At 41.4% G+C, this 24,996-nt stretch overlaps 1 protein-coding gene across 3 annotated transcripts; it reads right to left on the reverse strand.

The window, feature by feature from the left end:
* Nucleotides 1–260: 260 nt before the first annotated feature.
* LOC127342137 (uncharacterized) lies at nt 261–13,121 on the reverse strand. 3 transcript variants are annotated; one of them, XR_011755200.1, is made up of 6 exons: nt 12,112–13,121; nt 11,807–11,883; nt 10,908–11,020; nt 3,230–3,305; nt 2,964–3,076; nt 261–1,156 (listed from the first exon to the last, which is right to left on the reverse strand). XR_011755200.1 is itself a non-coding variant. In XM_051368071.2 (6 exons), exons 1-5 carry the CDS (start codon nt 4,358–4,360, stop codon nt 2,970–2,972), a joined length of 363 nt encoding a protein of 120 aa, XP_051224031.1. In that variant the 5' UTR covers nt 4,361–4,793; the 3' UTR covers nt 261–1,156; nt 2,964–2,969. The 3 variants fall into 3 exon arrangements, 2 of the variants coding, with proteins under 2 accessions (XP_051224031.1, XP_051224035.1); XM_051368071.2 differs by lacking the exons at nt 10,908–11,020; nt 11,807–11,883; nt 12,112–13,121 and adding exons at nt 3,865–3,941; nt 4,170–4,203; nt 4,292–4,793; XM_051368075.2 differs by lacking the exons at nt 10,908–11,020; nt 11,807–11,883; nt 12,112–13,121 and adding exons at nt 3,865–3,941; nt 4,170–4,246; nt 4,328–4,792.
* Nucleotides 13,122–24,996: the final 11,875 nt, after the last annotated feature.

Genomic DNA, 24,996 nt, shown 5'->3' on the forward strand with positions numbered 1-24,996 from the left:
AGATTTTCACTAGTGGACACTCTCAACTTTGATCACATAACAGATTAAATAGATAGATGCTAGACTCTACACTCTTTTCTTGGATGATGAACACCACTAATTGCGTAGGATTACACGAACCCTCAATGCCGGAGTTAACAAGCTCCACAATATTCGATGTTCATATTTAAATAACCTTAGAGTGCATGATAGATCAACATAACCAAACCAAGTACTAACATAGCATGCACACTGTGACCATCACACTATGAAAGGAGGAATAGATCGCATCAATACCATCATAGTAATAGTTAACTTCATAATCTACAAGAGATCATAATCATAAACTACGCCAAGTACTACATGATGCACACACTGTCCACATTACATCATGCAGGAGGAATAGAGTACTTTAATAACATCACTAGAGTAGCACATAGATGAATAGTGATACAAAACTCATATGAATCTCAATCATGTAAGGCAGCTCATGAGATCATTGTATTGAAGTACATAGGAGAGAGATTAACCACATAGCTACCGGTACAGCCCCGAGCCTCGATGGAGAACTACTCCCTCCTCATGGGAGACAGCAACGTTGATGGAGATGGCGGTGGTGTCGATGGAGGAGCCTTCCGGGGGCACTTCCCCGTCCCGGCGGCGTGCCGGAACAGAGACTCTTGTCCCCCAGATCTTGGCTTCGCGATGGCGGTGGCTCTGGAAGGTTTTCCGTATCGTGGCTTTTTTCATCTCGAGGTTTTAGGTCGAGGGGCTTCTTATAGGCGAAGAGGCGGCGTTAGAAGGTCAACGAGGCGACGACACCATAGGGCGGCGCGGCCAGGGCCTGGTGTGGGGACCCCGGACTAGCTGTCCGAAATACCCTGTTATGTATACAGTTCACGATCCCATGATCAGTGCGCCGTGAACACATAACCGAACTGATATCAAATTACACCATCCATTACAAAGCGGAATAAGAAAATTACAACATGGTCACATGACCAATACTTACATAATAGCCTCGAAGGGCCTAACTAAACATCAGAGTAGCATCATCACTTCAGCAGCGCAGTACCCAAGTCATCTGCCATAACCCTACAGGCAACTGACTGGGAAGACGTTCCTAGCTCGCATAGACGTCACCAACTCCTTCTTCATCCGTCGTGTTCCTCCAAATCTGGCCAAGTAAATAGCCAGGGACAAAGCCGTGAGTACATTTGGAATTGTACTCGCAAACCATCAAGAAGGTGATAAAAATTCTAACTAGAGAAGGCAAGAGAGGAAAAATAGTTTCTCTCGTGGATGTAGCATGTGGAAGAGAAATAGTTTCTCTTGTGGATATAGCATCCCGGCATCTCGAGTGATGCGAATACTATGGTGTTTTCAAAGACATCATGCTAACCTAATAAGAGGGAGGGTAGCATACCGCCCTCTCAATTGATGGGGACGCTAGGGAAGTCCTATGACATAGCTATATCTTTATTGGAGAAGAGTTAGCATATCGCCACCTTATTTGATGAGAATGCTAGAGAGATCCTATGACATATCTATATCTTTATTGAAGAAGAGTTAGCATATCGCCACCTCATTTGATGGGAATGCTAGAGAGATCCTATGACATATCTATATCTTTATTGAAGAAGATACTTCAAAAGAGTTCTACAACATAAAACACTAGGATGGGGGTAACCCAATTTATTTCCTTTCCGACCATCTCCATATGGTCAACCAAACCATTCCCGTACCCTTCCGGTACTCCGAAAACAAGTTCATTTCTTTCCTTTGTCAAACACTTTCATAAACAAAACACATTAGGCTAAGCAACAGCCATTCCAACCGTCCATGACCGCGGACACGGCTATTCGAATAGATTTGACTCTGCAGAGTTTGCACACTTTCCCCACAAGATCCGCGAGTTTATCATGTGGGCATCATCCCTGCATATCAACTATGCCATGACAAAAACTCGGACATAGCCTTTCGCCTATTCGACTTAGCACGGGATCCTACCCTATGGAGTATGTACCTCCCGGCACCGTGGCAGCTCACCTCCTTTGAGTGTGGCTCCACCGCCAAGCCGGGAGACCCATAGTGTCTTCGGACGGGTCAGCCCCGAAGGCCTCCCGTTATACTATTGTCTCCACCAACGACAATCCGGATTCAGGGGTAACCTTACCCTTATATAGTTGTGCGGTATCCCATGTTAAGAAGAACAAACTACGAGCTAAGCCCCGTCCCACTCCAGGGTAATGTGGTTGCGCGGGTTAATTGTCACGGGTGAATACTTAGGCGCCAAAGTTTTCGAAAACAAGATTTTCTTTCCAACCTTCTTTGCCAAGATCCTTTCCTTTCATAAACACACACTTGGGTAAGTCCAACTCACCCAAGGTTTTCAAAAACATTTACAACAAGGTAAACCTTGAGGGGTTCCCATCCTATAGTTTCATGAATGGAACTAAAACATCACCATGGCCGAGATGAAGGTCATCACGCCCATGAGGGGATGGGTGAGTGGCGTAAAGAGGATCATACTTGCTTAAGGTAAGCATGTATAATGACAACATAAGAGGAAACATTTTCAGATTGGTGGTGCTAAGTGTACAAGTTAGATAGTGGAGTATCACTATCCAACCTACTTTCCCATGGGTACACGGCATACTTCTCTCAAGTTGAGAATATGCCAAGATCATGACATTGATACCTCTATACTACAAAGAGGGTGGATGTGGTGTAAGTTACTATCTTGAGATGGAACATGCTCAAGTTGAGCATACAAGATCACCAAGTGGAATAGCACGGCCATGTTACCATGCATCCCATAACACAAGGACAATAGTGGAGCATCACCACTAGGGAGTACCCCACTTGCAATCACACATAGATGACATAAATAGAGATAATAACACACATAGAATGAAGGCGCTTTGAACATCAACAAATGACATCCAACTAGACACCGGATCAGAGATCAAAAGATGGCTTGCCTTGGCTTATTTGTCCCTGTACTCCTTCAACTCCATCAATATAAGAATCCCAACAATATAAATAAAATCCTTGTCCAATTCCACTTCTTCTTCTTCTCCGGAATTGCTCGCGTCTATCGCCGGAAAATATAAAAGGAACACAATCAATCACATTGCACCAACAAAACAAACATACAACAACCATGATTTAACCATTCAATAAAGAGCTACCATACAAAGGACTTATAGATACCACAAACAACTTAAAGAAAACCCATGTTATTTACCTAGTAAAGGTATGAGAGTATCACAACTTAGCAATTGCCTCTCTCGGTTATCACCATAGTATAAACCAAACATCCCCTGGTAGATAACATCATAAAGAGGACAAAAGCATTAGTTTGACATCAAATACATTCACAAAACATTTTCAAACATTTTTGGAAAAAGTAGAAAACAGTTTTCCTAACTTAGTTTGCTCACATAACACCACACAAGAATAGGAAGCAAATGATATGCCCTACCATTTGAAAACTTAAGCAAAACAAAAGAGCTAATGTTAAATTGCAGAGATTTTGTTTTGCAAACATAAAACAAAGGTTGCCCATTTCTAATAAAAAGAGTTGGTCAAGGATTTTAAATAAACCCAACAAGTTTTGGTCCAACAATGCATGTCACACATATACCTTACTAACAGTAACGAAAATGCATGAACAGAGACTAACACTATTTTTCCTAGATGGCCAGTACTAATACAAGACTAACCCAATTGGAATCACTCAAAAAGGTTGAACCTACAATTTTAGGACCTTGCTTGAAACTGACTGTACAGAAAACAAGATCTGTATGCCAAAAATTGTAGAAAAATCCTAAAAATATGAGGTCAGTTGCATCTGAAAGGTATTGACAGTATGGTTCTAACCCAACTGGTTTCATTCAAAAATTCGTTTCCAAGCTCCTGATTTAATTCGACAAAGTCAGATCTGACCAGATCTTGATCTGTGAACCATTTCAATTCCATTAGGTCATTTGAAGTGAACCCAACGCCAAAATGAAGGTACTGGAGAGGGCTTTCACCCAAAATTGAGTTTGCTCAAAAAGGTTTTGTAAAACGGAAGAAATCTAACAAACAATGATTCTGCATGTTTGTAGAACTTTATTTATCATGCAAAATCCGTAACGAATTTGAGGATGAGACCAACGGCAAGTTGTAGATATTTTCAGTACCTATCTGCAGAACTTTGAACCACTCGATTTGGATCTGCACACGAGATTTGGCGGATTTTACAAGATCGTACCAGAATCTGAAACAGCAAGAAACAGAAATTACTGCAAGGTTTTGGACGAACTTTGCTCAAGAACTTCAGATCTGAGGATAGCTCAACCTTCTCCAAGCTTGGACCAACATGCACCTGCATCAAGATCCAATCTTAGCAATGGAGGGAGAAGAAGAGGAGATTAAACCATCTAAGGTTAGGGAGAAGAAGGAGAGGGAGGCTCTCATGGTGAGGATGAGCTTGAGGGAGGGGGAGAGCTTCATCTTGGTGGCTTGCCATGGCTATGGCCGGCCATGGGAGCAAGGGGAGCACCATTTTCGTGGGGAAGTGGAGGAGGAGAGTGTGAGGGAGTGGAGGAAATAGTAGGGAGTGAAAAGAAATGAGGCAAAGGAGAGGAGTGGAGAGGAGTGGAGAGTGGGAAATGAGAGCAAGTGAGGAGGGAGTGGGCTGCCAAGCCCCTTTATATAGAGGGAGAGGGGGTGGGTTGGCTGCCTCCTCATTGATTGAGTTGGTTGGGAGGTAGCCTCCTCATTGATTGAGTTGGTTGGGAGGCTGCCCATTTATGGATTGGGGTAGGTGGGAGGCATGGCTTGTATAAGAAGAAAAAGGGAGATAGTGCTGGCCGAATTTTGAATGCAAACACAAATTGGCCGGCTCCATTCTTGCCAAACAAAAATGAACAATGAGAGAGAGATGCACATCATCCATGTGCATGATGTTGAGGAGGTAATGTTGATGGAGGTTGAGACATAGAGATAGAAATGGAGAGTGAGAGTGATATGCATTAAAAGGAAAATTTGTTATCACTTTGTTTGTGGCAAACAAATGATGGAAAGAGATAGATCCAAGGTTTAGAGGGGTAGTGATGGAAGTACAGATACAACACCAATGGTGAATATGGTGGCATAAAATCAATTCAAGAGGTCAAGGTGTTGATGGAAAAGAATGGGGGAGTGAGATAGGTATGAGGAAAAATAAGTTGTTCTAAAAAAAAGAGGTCAATTTGGAGTGGTTTGAAATACTCCCTGAGTCTAGGGTTCAGTTGAAGGGAGTCCATTTGAAAGTATCAAATGATCATCCATTTGATCAAGAATTGGAGGATGAGGGGATACAATGTGGTAAATCAGTGATGTGCATAAGATGTGCAAGGATTGTCATTTGAAAATAAAGAATTTATTTGAAAGGGATTTGAAACACCTCAATTGGGAATGAACTCAAGTGGAATGGAATTTGAAAATGTTGAGAGAAACTAGTTGGAACATAGGAGGTCAAAATGTTCTACTTACTTTCTCAAGTGAAGTAGAGTTTTTCTCAAATGTAAAATAAGCAAGAGGAAGACAAGAAATGGTATAGGTACCATAAACAAGCCTTTTGTAAAATGGAAAACAAAATAGAAAATAATGTTTTAGAAATCAGTACTTGGTAGAAATGGGATGAAAAACAAAACCCATTTCAGTTCTTTGTTTTCTTTGAAGAAATATCCTGAAAAGATTTTATAAAACTAGAAGTAGTTTTGTGATCAAAACTAGAGAAGGAAAAACAATAGGGTTTTTGAGAAAGAAAACTAATTTAGGGAGGAGTGTTCTCAAGGGTAGATGGTGGCCTCAAAATGTACCCATCATTCCCAATCTTGGTTTTGTGAAGATTAAACTTGAATAAAAACAAGAGGTAAAAGTGAAGGAAGTGATCTTGAGGTAAAACATTGGATAGGGTACAAGATCAAGTTGAAAATATGAGCTGCAAGGATTGACTGAGACATGCAAGACGTGGAGGTTGAAGAGGATGTTGCATAGATGAGATCCATGCATTGAGGTCAACAATAACAGTGGTGGTTGCTTAGATATCAACTGCCAAAGTCTGGAACTTATAAGCTTGCCAAAACAGATTGTTGACTTGGCTTCAGAATCAACCTATGATGAGTGGGTATAAGAGAAGGATGTGATGAGGGTAGATGATCCCAAATTTTTGGATTCAAGGATGGTTTGAGCTGGACTAACACAAATAGGAATATCAAGATGGCACACTCATGTTGCCATCAGGAGAAGAGTTTGATGTAGTAAAAAGGAAAACAATTTTACCTAAGTCACACATGTTTTTTTTTTAGGTGAGTTGTATGTTTGACCACTAGAGGTGTTGTTCTTTGAGGTACTCAACACAGAACTCAACAAGAAATCAAGACAATATATCTAGCGGCAGATCAAAGCAATTCATCACAACAAATAAATCAAGGCAACTCATCTAAATTAGTCTATAGAAAAAGTTTTTGTTCCCCCTAATTTTTGAAATATGGACAATTAATCAAGGTTGCAAAAGTTGGGGTGTTACAGATCTTCCACCCTTAAAATAATCTCGTCCCGAGATTACTGAGCGTAGAACTGGAGGGGTCGTAAAGTTTAACGAAAATTAGACTCCATTTTTAAGCCTTTGTGTGGAGAGGGTCGCAACTTCAGCTTGTGAGAGACATGATGGATTTCTGACGATGGCGAGTTTCATGAAGAGGCTGACGACTCCGTGCAGATGTTGGATCTATACCTTCTTAATGATCCTAGCGGGGTTCATGATTGTGGGAGAGTTAGTGCACCCAATGGTGCTTGAGCAGGGTTGAAAACTTTTTAGAGTTAGCTTAAATTTAGTGGAAGACGAAGTCTTCCATCCTTAAAATTGTTCATCGGGGAGGGGGCGTTAAAAACTGTAAGCTTCGGCCACAGGTCTTGTCGGGCGCTTTTTGGAGAAGCCATTGATCTTTGGAGTTGAACATCTTCAGCGGGCGTTGAGTAGTCCACGGCTTCAAGAGGGGTTAGTGCATCCCACATTTCCAACGATGTGTTAGAAAGGTTTAAAATGTTAGGGTTAGCTCCAACTTTTAGTGGAAGACTTCCACCCTTAAGATTTTTCATCGGGCTTTCGGAAAATCTTAGAGCTTCTGCCTTGCGGTCCTGTCGGGGGCTTCTGAAGGAGTCATCGATCTTCCGTACTCAGTTGAAGAATCTTCAGGGGCGACGTGCAGACCGCAACTTCAAGAGGCACTCACGGTGTTAACTAAACCATAGGGGACGCGCCGTGAGTTAATAAGTTGATGAAACGCCTGGTTGGTACCCATATGAAGCAGCAACAGGGGTCGTCGAAGACAATCTTCAGCTTGAGGGTCGGTGCTGACTTCAGTAGCAACTAAGAAGTTAGCGGGTAAACTACGCCTAAAGTCTTGAGTCTTGAGGTATCTTCAGGAGCCTTCACTTGATGAGGACCAGATGAACCATGTGATGTAGCTTGGCTTTGACGTTATTGTTCACTCAACTTGTTAGACGGTGTGTTAGAGGGTAGTTTTCAAGAAAATATCCTCGAGGTTAGCGCGATTATGCTCCAAGGTTAGTCCAAATTAGTATGTCTTCTCGCAGAGGTGCAGTCATTCTTGAAGGTAGGGCTTCTTCTTTCTTGGCGTAGTCGAGATGCTCCAGCTGATATTGAAGGAAGTTAGCGTAGATGGGGGTTTGGGTTAGTTTTCCTGATGTTTGAAAAACAACTGCTAACGGGGGTAGAGTTAGAGCTTTTCGTTAACTTATCCAACTAACTAGCAGTTAGCAAAGCATCGGCGAGGTAGGTGAGGGTGAAAACATCTTTGGGAGGCTTTCTAAGCTAGTTTATCACACTAAGGGTGTTTTTCAGACCGAAAGGCCAAGACAATTATACACACAACAAACAAACAAAAGACACTCAAGGCAGCACACAAGGGAACTACAAGCAATCATCAAACCAGGCATGGTAACCTAAATACCCATGGAATGCCTAATGCGTGGGGGTAGCTCAATCAAAGCGATTGAGTTTGTCCTATCCATCCTATTGGTTTGGGGGGGCTGGTCACATATGTTGCCGTCTTCATTTTGCTCTTATGGACTCCAACATGGATTTTCGGGGCAGTTGGTTGCGAAGCAGGCCTGGTGTTCGGTCTTCTATGTTGAGGCGGAGGAGAAAACTGCGTAGTCTTCTTGCTCAACATCCCGGGGACGTGAGGTCTTCGAAGAGGTAGTTGTTGAGGTACTCCCGAAATCGTCAACTTCTTGTAGCTGGCCTAAAAATTACTAGTCAAGAACTGAGGACTTGATCCCAGATGACTGCAAAAAGTGCAAGTCCACGGAGGAAGAAGGTCAGCTCCTTGACAGACTTTGGTGACAACCAAAGACATGATGTTATCATCCCAACAAGCACACGGCTACGTCGGCATCCAATCTTCAATAGCTGCAGTTGGAGATATATGAGTCTTCCTGAGGGATTGAGCCATCTTCGAGTTCGAGTCTCCCGATGCTGAGTTGGGGACATCGTCCAATATGTAGGTTTGAATTGGCTGAGACAATAGAGTAAGAATTTTCAAACCTTTTTATAAAGCGGAGAGGTAAGAATTTTAGAAGCTTTGAATAAATAAGAGGAGTAGAAGCTATACTTCCGACTAAAGAAACAATTTGTTTTGTAAATAGTTTTGTCCAAGTACTTGTTTCCTAACTAACGTCCATGCTAACTAAGGTCTCCTACAGTCAGGATGGCTCTGATACCAGCTCTGTGGGGACCCCGGACTAGCTGTCCGAAATACCCTGTTATGTATACAGTTCACGATCCCATGATCAGTGCGCCGTGAACACATAACCGAACTGATATCAAATTACACCATCCATTACAAAGCGGAATAAGAAAATTACAACATGGTCACATGACCAATACTTACATAATAGCCTCGAAGGGCCTAACTAAACATCAGAGTAGCATCATCACTTCAGCAGCGCAGTACCCAAGTCATCTGCCATAACCCTACAGGCAACTGACTGGGAAGACGTTCCTAGCTCGCATAGACGTCACCAACTCCTTCTTCATCCGTCGTGTTCCTCCAAATCTGGCCAAGTAAATAGCCAGGGACAAAGCCGTGAGTACATTTGGAATTGTACTCGCAAACCATCAAGAAGGTGATAAAAATTCTAACTAGAGAAGGCAAGAGAGGAAAAATAGTTTCTCTCGTGGATGTAGCATGTGGAAGAGAAATAGTTTCTCTTGTGGATATAGCATCCCGGCATCTCGAGTGATGCGAATACTATGGTGTTTTCAAAGACATCATGCTAACCTAATAAGAGGGAGGGTAGCATACCGCCCTCTCAATTGATGGGGACGCTAGGGAAGTCCTATGACATAGCTATATCTTTATTGGAGAAGAGTTAGCATATCGCCACCTTATTTGATGAGAATGCTAGAGAGATCCTATGACATATCTATATCTTTATTGAAGAAGAGTTAGCATATCGCCACCTCATTTGATGGGAATGCTAGAGAGATCCTATGACATATCTATATCTTTATTGAAGAAGATACTTCAAAAGAGTTCTACAACATAAAACACTAGGATGGGGGTAACCCAATTTATTTCCTTTCCGACCATCTCCATATGGTCAACCAAACCATTCCCGTACCCTTCCGGTACTCCGAAAACAAGTTCATTTCTTTCCTTTGTCAAACACTTTCATAAACAAAACACATTAGGCTAAGCAACAGCCATTCCAACCGTCCATGACCGCGGACACGGCTATTCGAATAGATTTGACTCTGCAGAGTTTGCACACTTTCCCCACAAGATCCGCGAGTTTATCATGTGGGCATCATCCCTGCATATCAACTATGCCATGACAAAAACTCGGACATAGCCTTTCGCCTATTCGACTTAGCACGGGATCCTACCCTATGGAGTATGTACCTCCCCGGCACCGTGGCAGCTCACCTCCTTTGAGTGTGGCTCCACCGCCAAGCCAGGAGACCCATAGTGTCTTCCGGACGGGTCAGCCCCGAAGGCCTCCCGTTATACTATTGTCTCCACCAACGACAATCCGGATTCAGGGGTAACCTTACCCTTATATAGTTGTGCGGTATCCCATGTTAAGAAGAACAAACTACGAGCTAAGCCCCGTCCCACTCCAGGGTAATGTGGTTGCGCGGGTTAATTGTCACGGGTGAATACTTAGGCGCCAAAGTTTTCGAAAACAAGATTTTCTTTCCAACCTTCTTTGCCAAGATCCTTTCCTTTCATAAACACACACTTGGGTAAGTCCAACTCACCCAAGGTTTTCAAAAACATTTACAACAAGGTAAACCTTGAGGGGTTCCCATCCTATAGTTTCATGAATGGAACTAAAACATCACCATGGCCGAGATGAAGGTCATCACGCCCATGAGGGGATGGGTGAGTGGCGTAAAGAGGATCATACTTGCTTAAGGTAAGCATGTATAATGACAACATAAGAGGAAACATTTTCAGATTGGTGGTGCTAAGTGTACAAGTTAGATAGTGGAGTATCACTATCCAACCTACTTTCCCATGGGTACACGGCATACTTCTCTCAAGTTGAGAATATGCCAAGATCATGACATTGATACCTCTATACTACAAAGAGGGTGGATGTGGTGTAAGTTACTATCTTGAGATGGAACATGCTCAAGTTGAGCATACAAGATCACCAAGTGGAATAGCACGGCCATGTTACCATGCATCCCATAACACAAGGACAATAGTGGAGCATCACCACTAGGGAGTACCCCACTTGCAATCACACATAGATGACATAAATAGAGATAATAACACACATAGAATGAAGGCGCTTTGAACATCAACAAATGACATCCAACTAGACACCGGATCAGAGATCAAAAGATGGCTTGCCTTGGCTTATTTGTCCCTGTACTCCTTCAACTCCATCAATATAAGAATCCCAACAATATAAATAAAATCCTTGTCCAATTCCACTTCTTCTTCTTCTCCGGAATTGCTCGCGTCTATCGCCGGAAAATATAAAAGGAACACAATCAATCACATTGCACCAACAAAACAAACATACAACAACCATGATTTAACCATTCAATAAAGAGCTACCATACAAAGGACTTATAGATACCACAAACAACTTAAAGAAAACCCATGTTATTTACCTAGTAAAGGTATGAGAGTATCACAACTTAGCAATTGCCTCTCTCGGTTATCACCATAGTATAAACCAAACATCCTGGTAGATAACATCATAAAGAGGACAAAAGCATTAGTTTGACATCAAATACATTCACAAAACATTTTCAAACATTTTTGGAAAAAGTAGAAAACAGTTTTCCTAACTTAGTTTGCTCACATAACACCACACAAGAATAGGAAGCAAATGATATGCCCTACCATTTGAAAACTTAAGCAAAACAAAAGAGCTAATGTTAAATTGCAGAGATTTTGTTTTGCAAACATAAAACAAAGGTTGCCCATTTCTAATAAAAAGAGTTGGTCAAGGATTTTAAATAAACCCAACAAGTTTTGGTCCAACAATGCATGTCACACATATACCTTACTAACAGTAACGAAAATGCATGAACAGAGACTAACACTATTTTTCCTAGATGGCCAGTACTAATACAAGACTAACCCAATTGGAATCACTCAAAAAGGTTGAACCTACAATTTTAGGACCTTGCTTGAAACTGACTGTACAGAAAACAAGATCTGTATGCCAAAAATTGTAGAAAAATCCTAAAAATATGAGGTCAGTTGCATCTGAAAGGTATTGACAGTATGGTTCTAACCCAACTGGTTTCATTCAAAAATTCGTTTCCAAGCTCCTGATTTAATTCGACAAAGTCAGATCTGACCAGATCTTGATCTGTGAACCATTTCAATTCCATTAGGTCATTTGAAGTGAACCCAACGCCAAAATGAAGGTACTGGAGAGGGCTTTCACCCAAAATTGAGTTTGCTCAAAAAGGTTTTGTAAAACGGAAGAAATCTAACAAACAATGATTCTGCATGTTTGTAGAACTTTATTTATCATGCAAAATCCGTAACGAATTTGAGGATGAGACCAACGGCAAGTTGTAGATATTTTCAGTACCTATCTGCAGAACTTTGAACCACTCGATTTGGATCTGCACACGAGATTTGGCGGATTTTACAAGATCGTACCAGAATCTGAAACAGCAAGAAACAGAAATTACTGCAAGGTTTTGGACGAACTTTGCTCAAGAACTTCAGATCTGAGGATAGCTCAACCTTCTCCAAGCTTGGACCAACATGCACCTGCATCAAGATCCAATCTTAGCAATGGAGGGAGAAGAAGAGGAGATTAAACCATCTAAGGTTAGGGAGAAGAAGGAGAGGGAGGCTCTCATGGTGAGGATGAGCTTGAGGGAGGGGGAGAGCTTCATCTTGGTGGCTTGCCATGGCTATGGCCGGCCATGGGAGCAAGGGGAGCACCATTTTCGTGGGGAAGTGGAGGAGGAGAGTGTGAGGGAGTGGAGGAAATAGTAGGGAGTGAAAAGAAATGAGGCAAAGGAGAGGAGTGGAGAGGAGTGGAGAGTGGGAAATGAGAGCAAGTGAGGAGGGAGTGGGCTGCCAAGCCCCTTTATATAGAGGGAGAGGGGGTGGGTTGGCTGCCTCCTCATTGATTGAGTTGGTTGGGAGGTAGCCTCCTCATTGATTGAGTTGGTTGGGAGGCTGCCCATTTATGGATTGGGGTAGGTGGGAGGCATGGCTTGTATAAGAAGAAAAAGGGGAGATAGTGCTGGCCGAATTTTGAATGCAAACACAAATTGGCCGGCTCCATTCTTGCCAAACAAAAATGAACAATGAGAGAGAGATGCACATCATCCATGTGCATGATGTTGAGGAGGTAATGTTGATGGAGGTTGAGACATAGAGATAGAAATGGAGAGTGAGAGTGATATGCATTAAAAGGAAAATTTGTTATCACTTTGTTTGTGGCAAACAAATGATGGAAAGAGATAGATCCAAGGTTTAGAGGGGTAGTGATGGAAGTACAGATACAACACCAATGGTGAATATGGTGGCATAAAATCAATTCAAGAGGTCAAGGTGTTGATGGAAAAGAATGGGGGAGTGAGATAGGTATGAGGAAAAATAAGTTGTTCTAAAAAAAAAAGAGGTCAATTTGGAGTGGTTTGAAATACTCCCTGAGTCTAGGGTTCAGTTGAAGGGAGTCCATTTGAAAGTATCAAATGATCATCCATTTGATCAAGAATTGGAGGATGAGGGGATACAATGTGGTAAATCAGTGATGTGCATAAGATGTGCAAGGATTGTCATTTGAAAATAAAGAATTTATTTGAAAGGGATTTGAAACACCTCAATTGGGAATGAACTCAAGTGGAATGGAATTTGAAAATGTTGAGAGAAACTAGTTGGAACATAGGAGGTCAAAATGTTCTACTTACTTTCTCAAGTGAAGTAGAGTTTTTCTCAAATGTAAAATAAGCAAGAGGAAGACAAGAAATGGTATAGGTACCATAAACAAGCCTTTTGTAAAATGGAAAACAAAATAGAAAATAATGTTTTAGAAATCAGTACTTGGTAGAAATGGGATGAAAAACAAAACCCATTTCAGTTCTTTGTTTTCTTTGAAGAAATATCCTGAAAAGATTTTATAAAACTAGAAGTAGTTTTGTGATCAAAACTAGAGAAGGAAAAACAATAGGGTTTTTGAGAAAGAAAACTAATTTAGGGAGGAGTGTTCTCAAGGGTAGATGGTGGCCTCAAAATGTACCCATCATTCCCAATCTTGGTTTTGTGAAGATTAAACTTGAATAAAAACAAGAGGTAAAAGTGAAGGAAGTGATCTTGAGGTAAAACATTGGATAGGGTACAAGATCAAGTTGAAAATATGAGCTGCAAGGATTGACTGAGACATGCAAGACGTGGAGGTTGAAGAGGATGTTGCATAGATGAGATCCATGCATTGAGGTCAACAATAACAGTGGTGGTTGCTTAGATATCAACTGCCAAAGTCTGGAACTTATAAGCTTGCCAAAACAGATTGTTGACTTGGCTTCAGAATCAACCTATGATGAGTGGGTATAAGAGAAGGATGTGATGAGGGTAGATGATCCCAAATTTTTGGATTCAAGGATGGTTTGAGCTGGACTAACACAAATAGGAATATCAAGATGGCACACTCATGTTGCCATCAGGAGAAGAGTTTGATGTAGTAAAAAGGAAAACAATTTTACCTAAGTCACACATGTTTTTTTTTTAGGTGAGTTGTATGTTTGACCACTAGAGGTGTTGTTCTTTGAGGTACTCAACACAGAACTCAACAAGAAATCAAGACAATATATCTAGCGGCAGATCAAAGCAATTCATCACAACAAATAAATCAAGGCAACTCATCTAAATTAGTCTATAGAAAAAGTTTTTGTTCCCCCTAATTTTTGAAATATGGACAATTAATCAAGGTTGCAAAAGTTGGGGTGTTACACCTGGGCCGCGCCGGCCTATCATCTGGGGCCCCTGTGGCCCCCCTCTGGCGACTCTCGGGTGTTCTGGATGCTTCCGGGGATTCTAAGATGCTGGGCGTTGATTTCGTCCGATTCCGAGAATATTTCCTTACTAGGATTTCTGAAACCAAAAACAGCAGAAAACAGCAACTGGCCCTTCGGCATCTCATCAATAGGTTAGTTCCGGAAAACGCATAAATATGACATAAAGTATGCATAAAACATGTAGATATCATCAATAATGTGGCATGGAACATAAGAAATTATCGATACGTCGGAGACGTATCACCAGTCAACCAGGTTAGGCCCGGCCCACGTATGTAATAGACCAGCCCAGTTATATAGTTGACCGATCAAACTAAGTCAGCTGGCCCGTCCCGTAAACTAGATGGGCCGGCCTGCTTATGGTGTGACAGGCCTTGTGTAGGCCTACCATCTACCACGGGGTTTCAGCCGGTTAACGGCGTTAACTAACAGTTAACGGCGTCTGCCACATGGCAGTGTGCATGACGTCAGCAGTCAACGGCCTCCGGAAAACACTTCTGCAACTGTCCGATTTTCCGTAGCAGAAGGGCGCCCAAACGCGACGCACCGAAAAATCCTTGGTAGGCCTTTGCCTGACGCAGTTTGGACCAGAGAACCCATATCGTCGGCTTAGCCCCATAGGTGACGAAAAAGGGGCCTGATGTCTACGCACGCTTCTATTCCTGTAGATAGTGTTGGGCCTCCAAGAGCAGAGGTTTGTAGAACAGCAGCAAGTTTCCCTTAAGTGAATCACCCAAGGTTTATCGAACTCGGGGAGGTAGAGGTCAAAGGTATCTCTCAAGCAACCCTGCAATTACGATATAAGAAGTCTCTTGTGTCCCCAACACACCTAATACACTTGTCAGATGTATAGGTGCACTAGTTCGGCGAAGAGATAGTAAGATGCAAGTGATATGGATGAATATGAGTGGTAATAACAATCTGAAATAAATATGGCAGCAAGTAAACATGCAGTAGAACGGTAAATAAACGGTGATTCGATATTTGGAAACAAGGCCTAGGGATCATACTTTCACTAGTGGACACTCTCAACAATGATCACATAAATAAATAACTTCTCTTCACTTGTGCTACTTTCTCACACTCTCTTGTTGGATAACAAACATCATCCATTGTGTAGGGATATAAAAGCACACCTCAAGCCGGAGTAAACAAGCTCCACAACATCCGGAGTTCATATTAAAGTAACCTCTAGAGTGCATAAATTGACCGTTGCAATTTAGACCGAGTACTAACATAGCATACACACTGTCAAATATAGCTATGAAAGGGGGAATAGATCGCATCAATACTATCATAGTAATAGTTAACTTCATAATCTACAAGAGATTACAATCATAACCTACGCCAAGTACTACATGATGCACACACTGTCAACATTACATCATGGAGGAGGAATAGACTACTTTAATAACATCACTAGAGTATCACATAGATTAATAGTGATACAAAGCTCATGATCACATAAAGATCACACCATGGGAGAGAGAGATGAACCACATAGCTACCGGTAGAGCCCTCAGCCTCGGGGGAGAACTACTCCCTCCTCATCATGGGAGACAGCAACAGCGATGAAGATGGCGGTGGTGTCGATGGAGATGACTCCGGAGGCAATTCCCTGTCCCGGCGGCGTGCCGGAACAGAGACTTCTGTCCCCCGAAATGGAGTTTCGCGATGGCGGCGGCGTCCCTGGAGTCTTTCTGGAGTTTCGTCAATTGGTATAGGGTTTTCACGTCGCGAGGGATAATATAGGCGAAGAGGCGGCGCGAGGGGGTGCCTAGGGGGCCCACCCCATAGGGCGGCGCGCCCCCCCTCTAGGCCGCACCAGCCTATGGTGTGGGGGCCCTGGGCCTCCTCTCCGGCTCCCCTTCGGTGTTCTGGTCCGTCTCGGTGAAATAAGATGTTTGGCTTTTGTTTCGTCGAATTCCGAGAATATTGCCCGAACAACCTTTCTGGAACCAAAAACAGCAGAAAACAGGAACTGGCACTTCGGCATCTTGTTAATAGGTTAGTTCCGGAAAATGCATAAAATCATTATAAAGTGTGAGCAAAACATGTAGGTATTGTCATAAAACTAGCATGGAACATCAAAAATTATAGATACGTTGGAGACGTATCAAGCATCCCCAAGCTTAGTTCCTACTCGCCCTTGAGTAGGTAAACGATAAAAAGAATAATTTCTGAAGTGACATGCTACTTACATAATCTTGATCATACTATTGTAAAGCATATGAGATGAATGAAGTGACAAACGGCAATGGTAAAGAAAATGACTAAACAACTGAATCATATAGCAAAGACTTTTCATGAATAGTACTTTCAAGACAAGCATCAATAAGACTTGCATAGGAGTTAACTCATAAAGCAATAGATTCTTAGTAGAAAGTTTTGAAGCAACACAAAGGAAGATATAAGTTTCAGCGGTTGCTTTCAACTTCAACATGTAAATCTCATGGATAATTGTCAACACAAAGTAATATGATGAATGCAAATAAGCAAGTGTGTAGGAATCAATGCACACAGTTGACACAAGTGTTTGCTTCTAAGATAGAAAGAAGTAGGTAAACTGACTCAACATAAAGTAAAAGAATGGCCCTTCGCAGAGGGGAGCAGGGATTACTATTTTTGTGCTAGAGCTTTTATTTTGAAATCATAGAAACAATTTTGTCAACGGTAGTAATAATTCATATGTGTTATGCATAAGACATCCTATAAGTTGCAAGCCTCATGCATAGAATACCAATAGTGCTCGCACCTTGTCCTAATTATCTTGGATTTCCATGGATTATCATTGCATTACATATGTTTCAACCAAGTGTCACAAAGGGGTACCTCTATGCCGCCTGTACAAAGGTCCAAGGAGATAGATCGCATTTGATTTCTCGTTTTTGATAGATCTCAACTAAGGACATCCATACCGGGACAACATAGAAAACAGATAATGGACTCCTCTTTAATGCAAAAGCATTCAACAACAGATAATATTCTCATAAGAGATTGAGGATTAATGTCCAAACTGAAACTTCCACCATGATACATGGCTTTAGTTAGCGGCCCAATGTTCTTCTCTAACAATATGCATACTCAAACCATTTAATCATGATAAATCACCCTTACTTCAGACAAGACGAACATGCATAGCAACTCACATGATATTCAACAAAGGTGTAATAGTTGATGGTGTCCCCAGAAACATGGTTACCGCTCAACAAGCAACTTATAAGAAATAAGATACATAAGCTACATATTCTTTACCACAATAGTTTTAAGGCTATTTTCCCATGAGCTATATATTGCAAAGACAAGGAATGAAATTTTAAAGGTAGCACTCAAGCAATTTACTTTGGAATGGCAGAGAAATACCACATAGTAGGTAGGTATGGTGGACACGAATGGCATAGGTTTTGGCTCAAGGTTTTGGATGCACGAGAAGAATTCCCCCTCAGTACAAGGCTTTGGCTAGCAAGGTTGTTTGAAGCAAACACAAGTATGAACCGGTACAGAAAAACTTACATAAGAACATATTGCAAGCATTATAAGACTCTACACTGTCTTCCTTGTTGTTCAAACACTTCACCAGAAAATATCTAGACTTTTAGAGAGACCAATCATGCAAACCAAATTTTAACAAGCTCTATGGTAGTTCTTCATTAATAGGTGCAAAGTACATGATGCAAGAGCTTAAACATGATCTATTGAGCAAAACAATTGCCAAGTATCAAATTATTCAAGACAATATACCAATTACCACATGAAGCATTTTCTGTTTCCAACCAAATAACAATGAACGAAGCAGTTTTCAACCTTCGCCATGAACATTAAAAGTAAAGCTAAGAACACCAGTGTTCATATGAACGAGCGGAGCGTGTCTCTCTCCCAAACAAAGAATGCTAGGATCCGATTTTATTCAAACAAAAACAAAAATAAAAACATACAGACGCTCCAAGTAAAACACATAAGATGTGACGGAATAAAAATATAGTTTCACTAGAGGTGACCTGATAAGTTGTCGATGAAGAAGGGGATGCCTTGGGCATCCCCAAGCTTAGATGCTTGAGTCTTCTTGAAATATGCAGGGATGAACCACGGGGGCATCCCCAAGCTTAGACTTTTCACTCTTCTTGATCACATTGTATCATCCTCCTCTCTTGATCCTTGAAAACTTCCTCCACACCAAACTCAAAACAAACTCATTAGAGGGTTAGTGCATAATCAAAAATTCACATATTCAGAGGTGACATAATCATTCCTAACACTTCTGGACATAGCTCAAAGCTACTGAAAGTTAATGGAACAAAGAAATCCATTCAACATAGCAAAAGAGGCAATGTGAAATAAAAGGCAGAATCTGTCAAAACAGAACAGTCCGTAAAGACGAATTTTTTAGGGGCACTTAACTTGCTCAGCTGAAAAATCTCAAATTGAATGAAAGTTGCGTACATATCTGAGGATCACACATGAAAATTGGCAGATTTTTCTGAGTTACCTACAGAGAGGCCTACTCAAATTCGTGACAGCAAGAAATCTGTTTCTACACAGTGATCCAAATCTAGTATCAACCTTACTATCAAAGACTTTACTTGGCACAACAATGCAATAAAATAAAGATAAGGAGAGGTTGCTACAGTAGTAACAACTTCCAAGACACAACAAAATAGTAGCAAAATAAAAATATGTGTTATCTCCCAAGAAGTGCTTTCTTTATAGCCATTAAGATGTGCTCAGTAATTTTAATGATGCTCACATAAAGATGAAAATTGAAGCAAAGAGAGCATCAAAAAGCAAGTATGAAACAAATTTAAGCCTAACCCGCTTCCTATGAAAAGTAATCTTGTAAATAAACAAGTCATGTAAGCATAACGCAACAAGCATAGAAAGGCAACACAAGCGCGACTTCAAGATTCTCAACATAAAGAGGGGAAACTTAATAGGGATTTCTATTTTCGTGCCCCTGGTTCCTTAGTTGTGCTCAGTTTTCCCCAGCCTCTTAACTTTTCCTCAGTTTTCTCCTCCCTCTAGTTTGAAACCCCTCGGACGGGAGGGTTGCCGTCAGGTCAGAGGCCTTACCGTTACCGTTAATCTGACGGGTGGGGCTGCACAGATCGAGGTGGGGCTGCACAGAGGGCAGTTCCTCTCTGACCATCTCGTGCTGACGGGTAGCCATCCATTTGTCGCTGACGCATGGGCCGTTTTATTTCCTGATTGTATACGCGGTGCTGCCAATGACAAATGGGGCCGCTCTATAGGGCTGCCGCAGCCAATGACCTGTGGGGTCGTCTATTTTTCAAGAAAATACATATATAACCGCTCTGTGTGGCTGCCGCAGCCAATGACTTGTGGGGTCGTCTATTTTTCAGGAAAAGACATATATTACCGCTCTGTGGGGCTGCCGCTGCCAATGACCAGTGGGGTCTTCTATTTATTTAGAGAAAATTATATATTCCCGCTCTGTGGGGCCTCCGCAGCCAATGACCGCTGGGGTCGTCTATTTATTTAGAGAATATCATATGGAGCCGCTCTGTGGGGCCGCCTCAACCAATGGCAGGTGACTATTTTCGCAGCTTAATCTAAAGTGAATCTTATGCTAAACATGGTGCTTCCCGACGGTGACCTAGCAGTGGCGGCGAGCATAGCCGTTCTGACCATGCCGATATCGGCATCGTTTGGAGGCTGTGGTGCTCGAATCATGGTGGAAATTGCGATATAATTTTTTAAATGCATAATATATAGCTAGATCTCTAAATCGATGCATATGAAGCTACATATATATTCTTGGTCATAATTCCCTTATCTAAAGGGGATGGATGCATGGCTTCACGTCGTCGTCGCTTTCATCGTCAGTATCTTCGTCGTCCGAGTAGTAGTATGATACGTCTCCGACGTATCGATAATTTCTTATGTTCCATGCCACATTATTGATGTTATCTACATGTTTTATGCATACTTTATGTCATATTCGTGCATTTTCTGGAACTAACCTATTAACAAGATGCCGAAGTGCCAGTTGCTGTTTTCTGCTGTTTTTGGTTTTAGAAATCCTAGTAAGGAAATATTCTCGGAATTGGACGAAATCAAAGCCCAGGGGCCTATTTTCTCACGAAGCTTCCAGAAGTCCGAAGGAGAGACGAAGAGGGGCCACGGAGGGGCCACACCCTAGGGCGGCGCGGCCCCCCCCTTGGCCGCGCGGCCCTGTGGTGTGGGGCCCCCGTGCCGCCTCTTGACCTGCCCTTTCGCCTATAAAAAGTCTCCGTGACGAAACCCCCAGTACCGAGAACCACGATACGGAAAACCTTCCAGAGACGCCGCCGCCGCCGATCCCATCTCGGGGGATCCAGGAGATCGCCTCCGGCACCCTGCCGGAGAGGGGAATCATCTCCCGGAGGACTCTACGCCGCCATGGTCGCCTCCGGTGTGATGTGTGAGTAGTCTACCCCTGGACTATGGGTCCATAGCAGTAGCTAGATGGTTGTCTTCTCCCCATTGTGCTATCATTGTCGGATCTTGTGAGCTGCCTAACATGATCAAGATCATCTATCTGTAATTCTATATGTTGCGTTTGTTGGGATCCGATGAATAGAGAATACTTGTTATGTTGATTATCAAAGCTATGCTTATGTGTTGTTTATGATCTTGCATGCTCTCCGTTATTAGTAGATGCTCTGGCCAAGTTGATGCTAGTAACTCCAAGAGGGAGTATTTATGCTCGATAGTGGGTTCATGCCTCCGTGAATCTGGAGGAGTGACAAGAACCACTAAGGTTATGGATGTGCTGTTGCCACTAGGGATAAAACATTAGTGCTATGTTCAAGGATGTAGTCACTAGTTACATTACGCGCAATACTTAATGCAATTGTCTGTTGTTAGCAACTTAATACTGGAAGGGGTTCGGATGATAACCTGAAGGTGGACTTTTTAGGCATAGATGCAGTTGGATGACGGTCTATGTACTTTGTCATAATGCCCAATTAAATCTCACTATACTCATCATGATATGTATGTGCATGGTCATGCTCTCTTTATTTGTCAATTGCCCAACTGTAATTTGTTCACCCAACATGCTGTTCGTCTTATGGGAGAGACACCTCTAGTGAACTGTGGACCCCGGTCCAATTCTCTTTACTGAAATACAATCTACTGCAATACTTGTTCTACTGTTTTCTGCAAACAATCATCTTCCACACAATACGGTTAATCCTTTGTTACAGCAAGCCGGTGAGATTGACAACCTCACTGTTTCGTTGGGGCAAAGTACTTTGGTTGTGTTGTGCAGGTTCCACGTTGGCGCCGGAATCTCTGGTGTTGCGCCGCACTACATCCCGCCGCCATCAACCTTCAACGTGCTTCTTGGCTCCTCCTGGTTCGATAAACCTTGGTTTCTTTCTGAGGGAAAACTTGCTGCTGTGCGCATCATACCTTCCTCTTGGGGTTGCCCAACGAACGTGTGAAATACACGCCATCAAGCATATTTTCTGGCGCCGTTGCCGGGGAGATCAAGACACGCTGCAAGGGGAGTCTCCACTTCTCAATCTCTTTACTTTGTTTTTGTCTTGCTTAGTTTTATTTACTACTTTGTTTGCTGCACTAAATCAAAATACAAAAAAATTAGTTGCTAGTTTTACTTTATTTGCTATCTTGTTTGCTATATCAAAAACACAAAAAAATTAGTTTACTTGCATTTACTTTATCTAGTTTGCTTTATTTACTGTTGCTAAAATGGCCAACTCTGAAAACACTAAGTTGTGGGACTTCACAACCACAAATAATAATGATTTCTTATGCACACCTATTGCTCCACCTGCTACTACAGCAGAATTCTTTGAAATTAAACCTGCTTTACTGAATCTTGTTATGCGAGAGCAATTTTCTGGTGTTAGTTCTGATGATGCTGCTGCCCATCTTAATAATTTTGTTGAACTATGTGAAATGCAAAAATATAAAGATGTAGATGGTGATATTATTAAACTAAAATTGTTCCCTTTCTCATTAAGAGGAAGAGCTAAAGATTGGTTGCTATCTCTGCCTAAGAATAGTATCGATTCATGGACTAAATGCAAGGATGCTTTTATTGGTAGATATTATCCCCCTGCTAAAATTATATCTTTGAGGAGTAGCATAATGAATTTTAAACAATTAGATACTGAACATGTTGCTCAAGCTTGGGAAAGAATGAAATCTCTGGTTAAAAATTGCCCAACCCATGGACTGACTACTTGGATGATCATCCAAACCTTCTATGCAGGACTAAATTTTTCTTCACGGAATTTATTGGATTCAGCTGCTGGAGGTACCTTTATGTCCATCACTCTTGGTGAAGCAACAAAGCTTCTTGATAATATGATGATCAACTACTCTGAATGGCACACGGAAAGAGCTCCACAAGGTAAGAAGGTAAATTCTGTCGAAGAAACCTCTTCCTTGAGTGATAAGATCGATGCTATTATGTCTATGCTTGTGAATGATAGGACTAATATTGATCCTAATAATGTTCCATTAGCTTCATTGGTTGCACAAGAAGAACATGTTGATGTAAACTGCATTAAAAATAATAATTTCAACAACAATGCTTACCGGAACAATTCTAGTAACAACTATAGGCCATATCCTTATAATAATGGCAACGGCTATGGTAATTCTTATGGGAATTCTTACAACAATAATAGGAGTTCACCCCCTGGACTTGAAGTCATGCTTAAGGAATTTATTAGTACACAAACTGCTTTTAACAAATCTGTTGAAGAAAAGCTTGGGAAAATTGATATACTTGCTTCTAAAGTCGATAGTCTTGCTGCTGATGTTGATCTTTTGAAATCAAAAGTTTTGCCTAATGAGAATCATCATAATAAAATTACTACTACAGCAAATGCCATTCAAGTTAGAATTAATGAGAATATAAGATTAATGGCTGAACTGCGTGCTAGGTGGGATAGAGAAGAAAATGAAAAACTAGCTAAAGAGAAGAATATAGCTAAAGTTTGGACTATTACCACCACTAGTAATGCTAATGCTACACATGTTGCTGCACCTCCTACTCATACTAATAAAAGAATTGGTGTTAGTAATGTTTCCACTTCGAATGCAAAGCGCGAAAAACTGCCCGAAACTGCTAAAACTGCTGAAACTGCCTGTGATAAAGCTGCTGAAATTTTTTCCAACATTGGGGATGATGATCCCATTGCTTTAGATTATAATGGTTTGAATTTTGATGATTGCCACATCTCTGAAGTTATAAAGTTCTTGCAAAAACTTGCTAAAAGTCCTAATGCTAGTGCTATAAATTTGGCTTTCACGCATCATATTACAAATGCTCTCATAAAAGCTAGAGAAGAGAAACTAGAGCGTGAAGCCTCTATTCCTAAAAAGTTAGAGGATGGTTGGGAGCCCATCATTAAGATGAAGATTAAAGATTTTGATTGTAATGCTTTATGTGATCTTGGTGCAAGTATCTCTGTTATGCCTAAGAAAATTTATAATATGCTTGACTTGCCACCGCTGAAAAATTGTTATTTGGATGTTAATCTTGCTGATCATTCTACAAAGAAACCTTTGGGTAAAGTTGATAATGTTCGCATTACCATTAACAATAACCTGGTTCCCGTTGATTTTGTTGTCTTGGATATTGAATACAATGCATCTTGCCCCATTATATTGGGAAGGCCTTTTCTTCGAACTGTTGGTGCTATCATTGATATGAAGGAAGGTAATATAAAATATCAATTTCCTCTCAAGAAAGGTATGGAACACTTCCCTAGAAAGAGAATGAAGGTACCTTTTGATTCTATTATGAGAACAAATTATGATGTTGACACTTCATCTCTTGATAATACTTGATACACACTTTCTGCGCCTAGCTGAAAGGCGTTAAAGAAAAGCGCTTATGGGAGACAACCCATGTTTTTACCTACAGTACTTTGTTTTTATTTTGTGTCTTGGAAGTTGTTTACTACTGTAGCAACCTCTCCTTATCTTAGTTTTGTGTTTTGTTGTGCCAAGTTAAGCCGTTGATAGAAAAGTAAGTACTAGATTTGGATTACTGCACAGTTCCAGATTTCTTTGCTGTCACGAATCTGGGTCCACCTCCCTGTAGGTAACTCAGAAAATTAAGCCAATTTACGTGCATGATCCTCAGATATGTACGCAACTTTCATTCAATTTGAGCATTTTCATTTGAGCAAGTCTGGTGCCATTTTAAAATTCGTCAATACGAACTGTTCTGTTTTGACAGATTCTGCCTTTTATTTCGCATTGCCTCTTTCGCTATGTTGGATGAATTTCTTTGATCCATTAATGTCCAGTAGCATTATGCAATGTCCAGAAGTGTTAAGAATGATTGTTTCACCTCTGAATATGTCAATTTATAATGTGCACTAACCCTCTAATGAGTTGTTTCGAGTTTGGTGTGGAGGAAGTTTTCAAGGATCAAGAGAGGAGTATGATGCAACATG

This window comes from Lolium perenne, chromosome 3 (genome assembly GCF_019359855.2).
Source record: "Lolium perenne isolate Kyuss_39 chromosome 3, Kyuss_2.0, whole genome shotgun sequence".
NCBI classification, from domain to species: domain Eukaryota; kingdom Viridiplantae; phylum Streptophyta; class Magnoliopsida; order Poales; family Poaceae; genus Lolium; species Lolium perenne.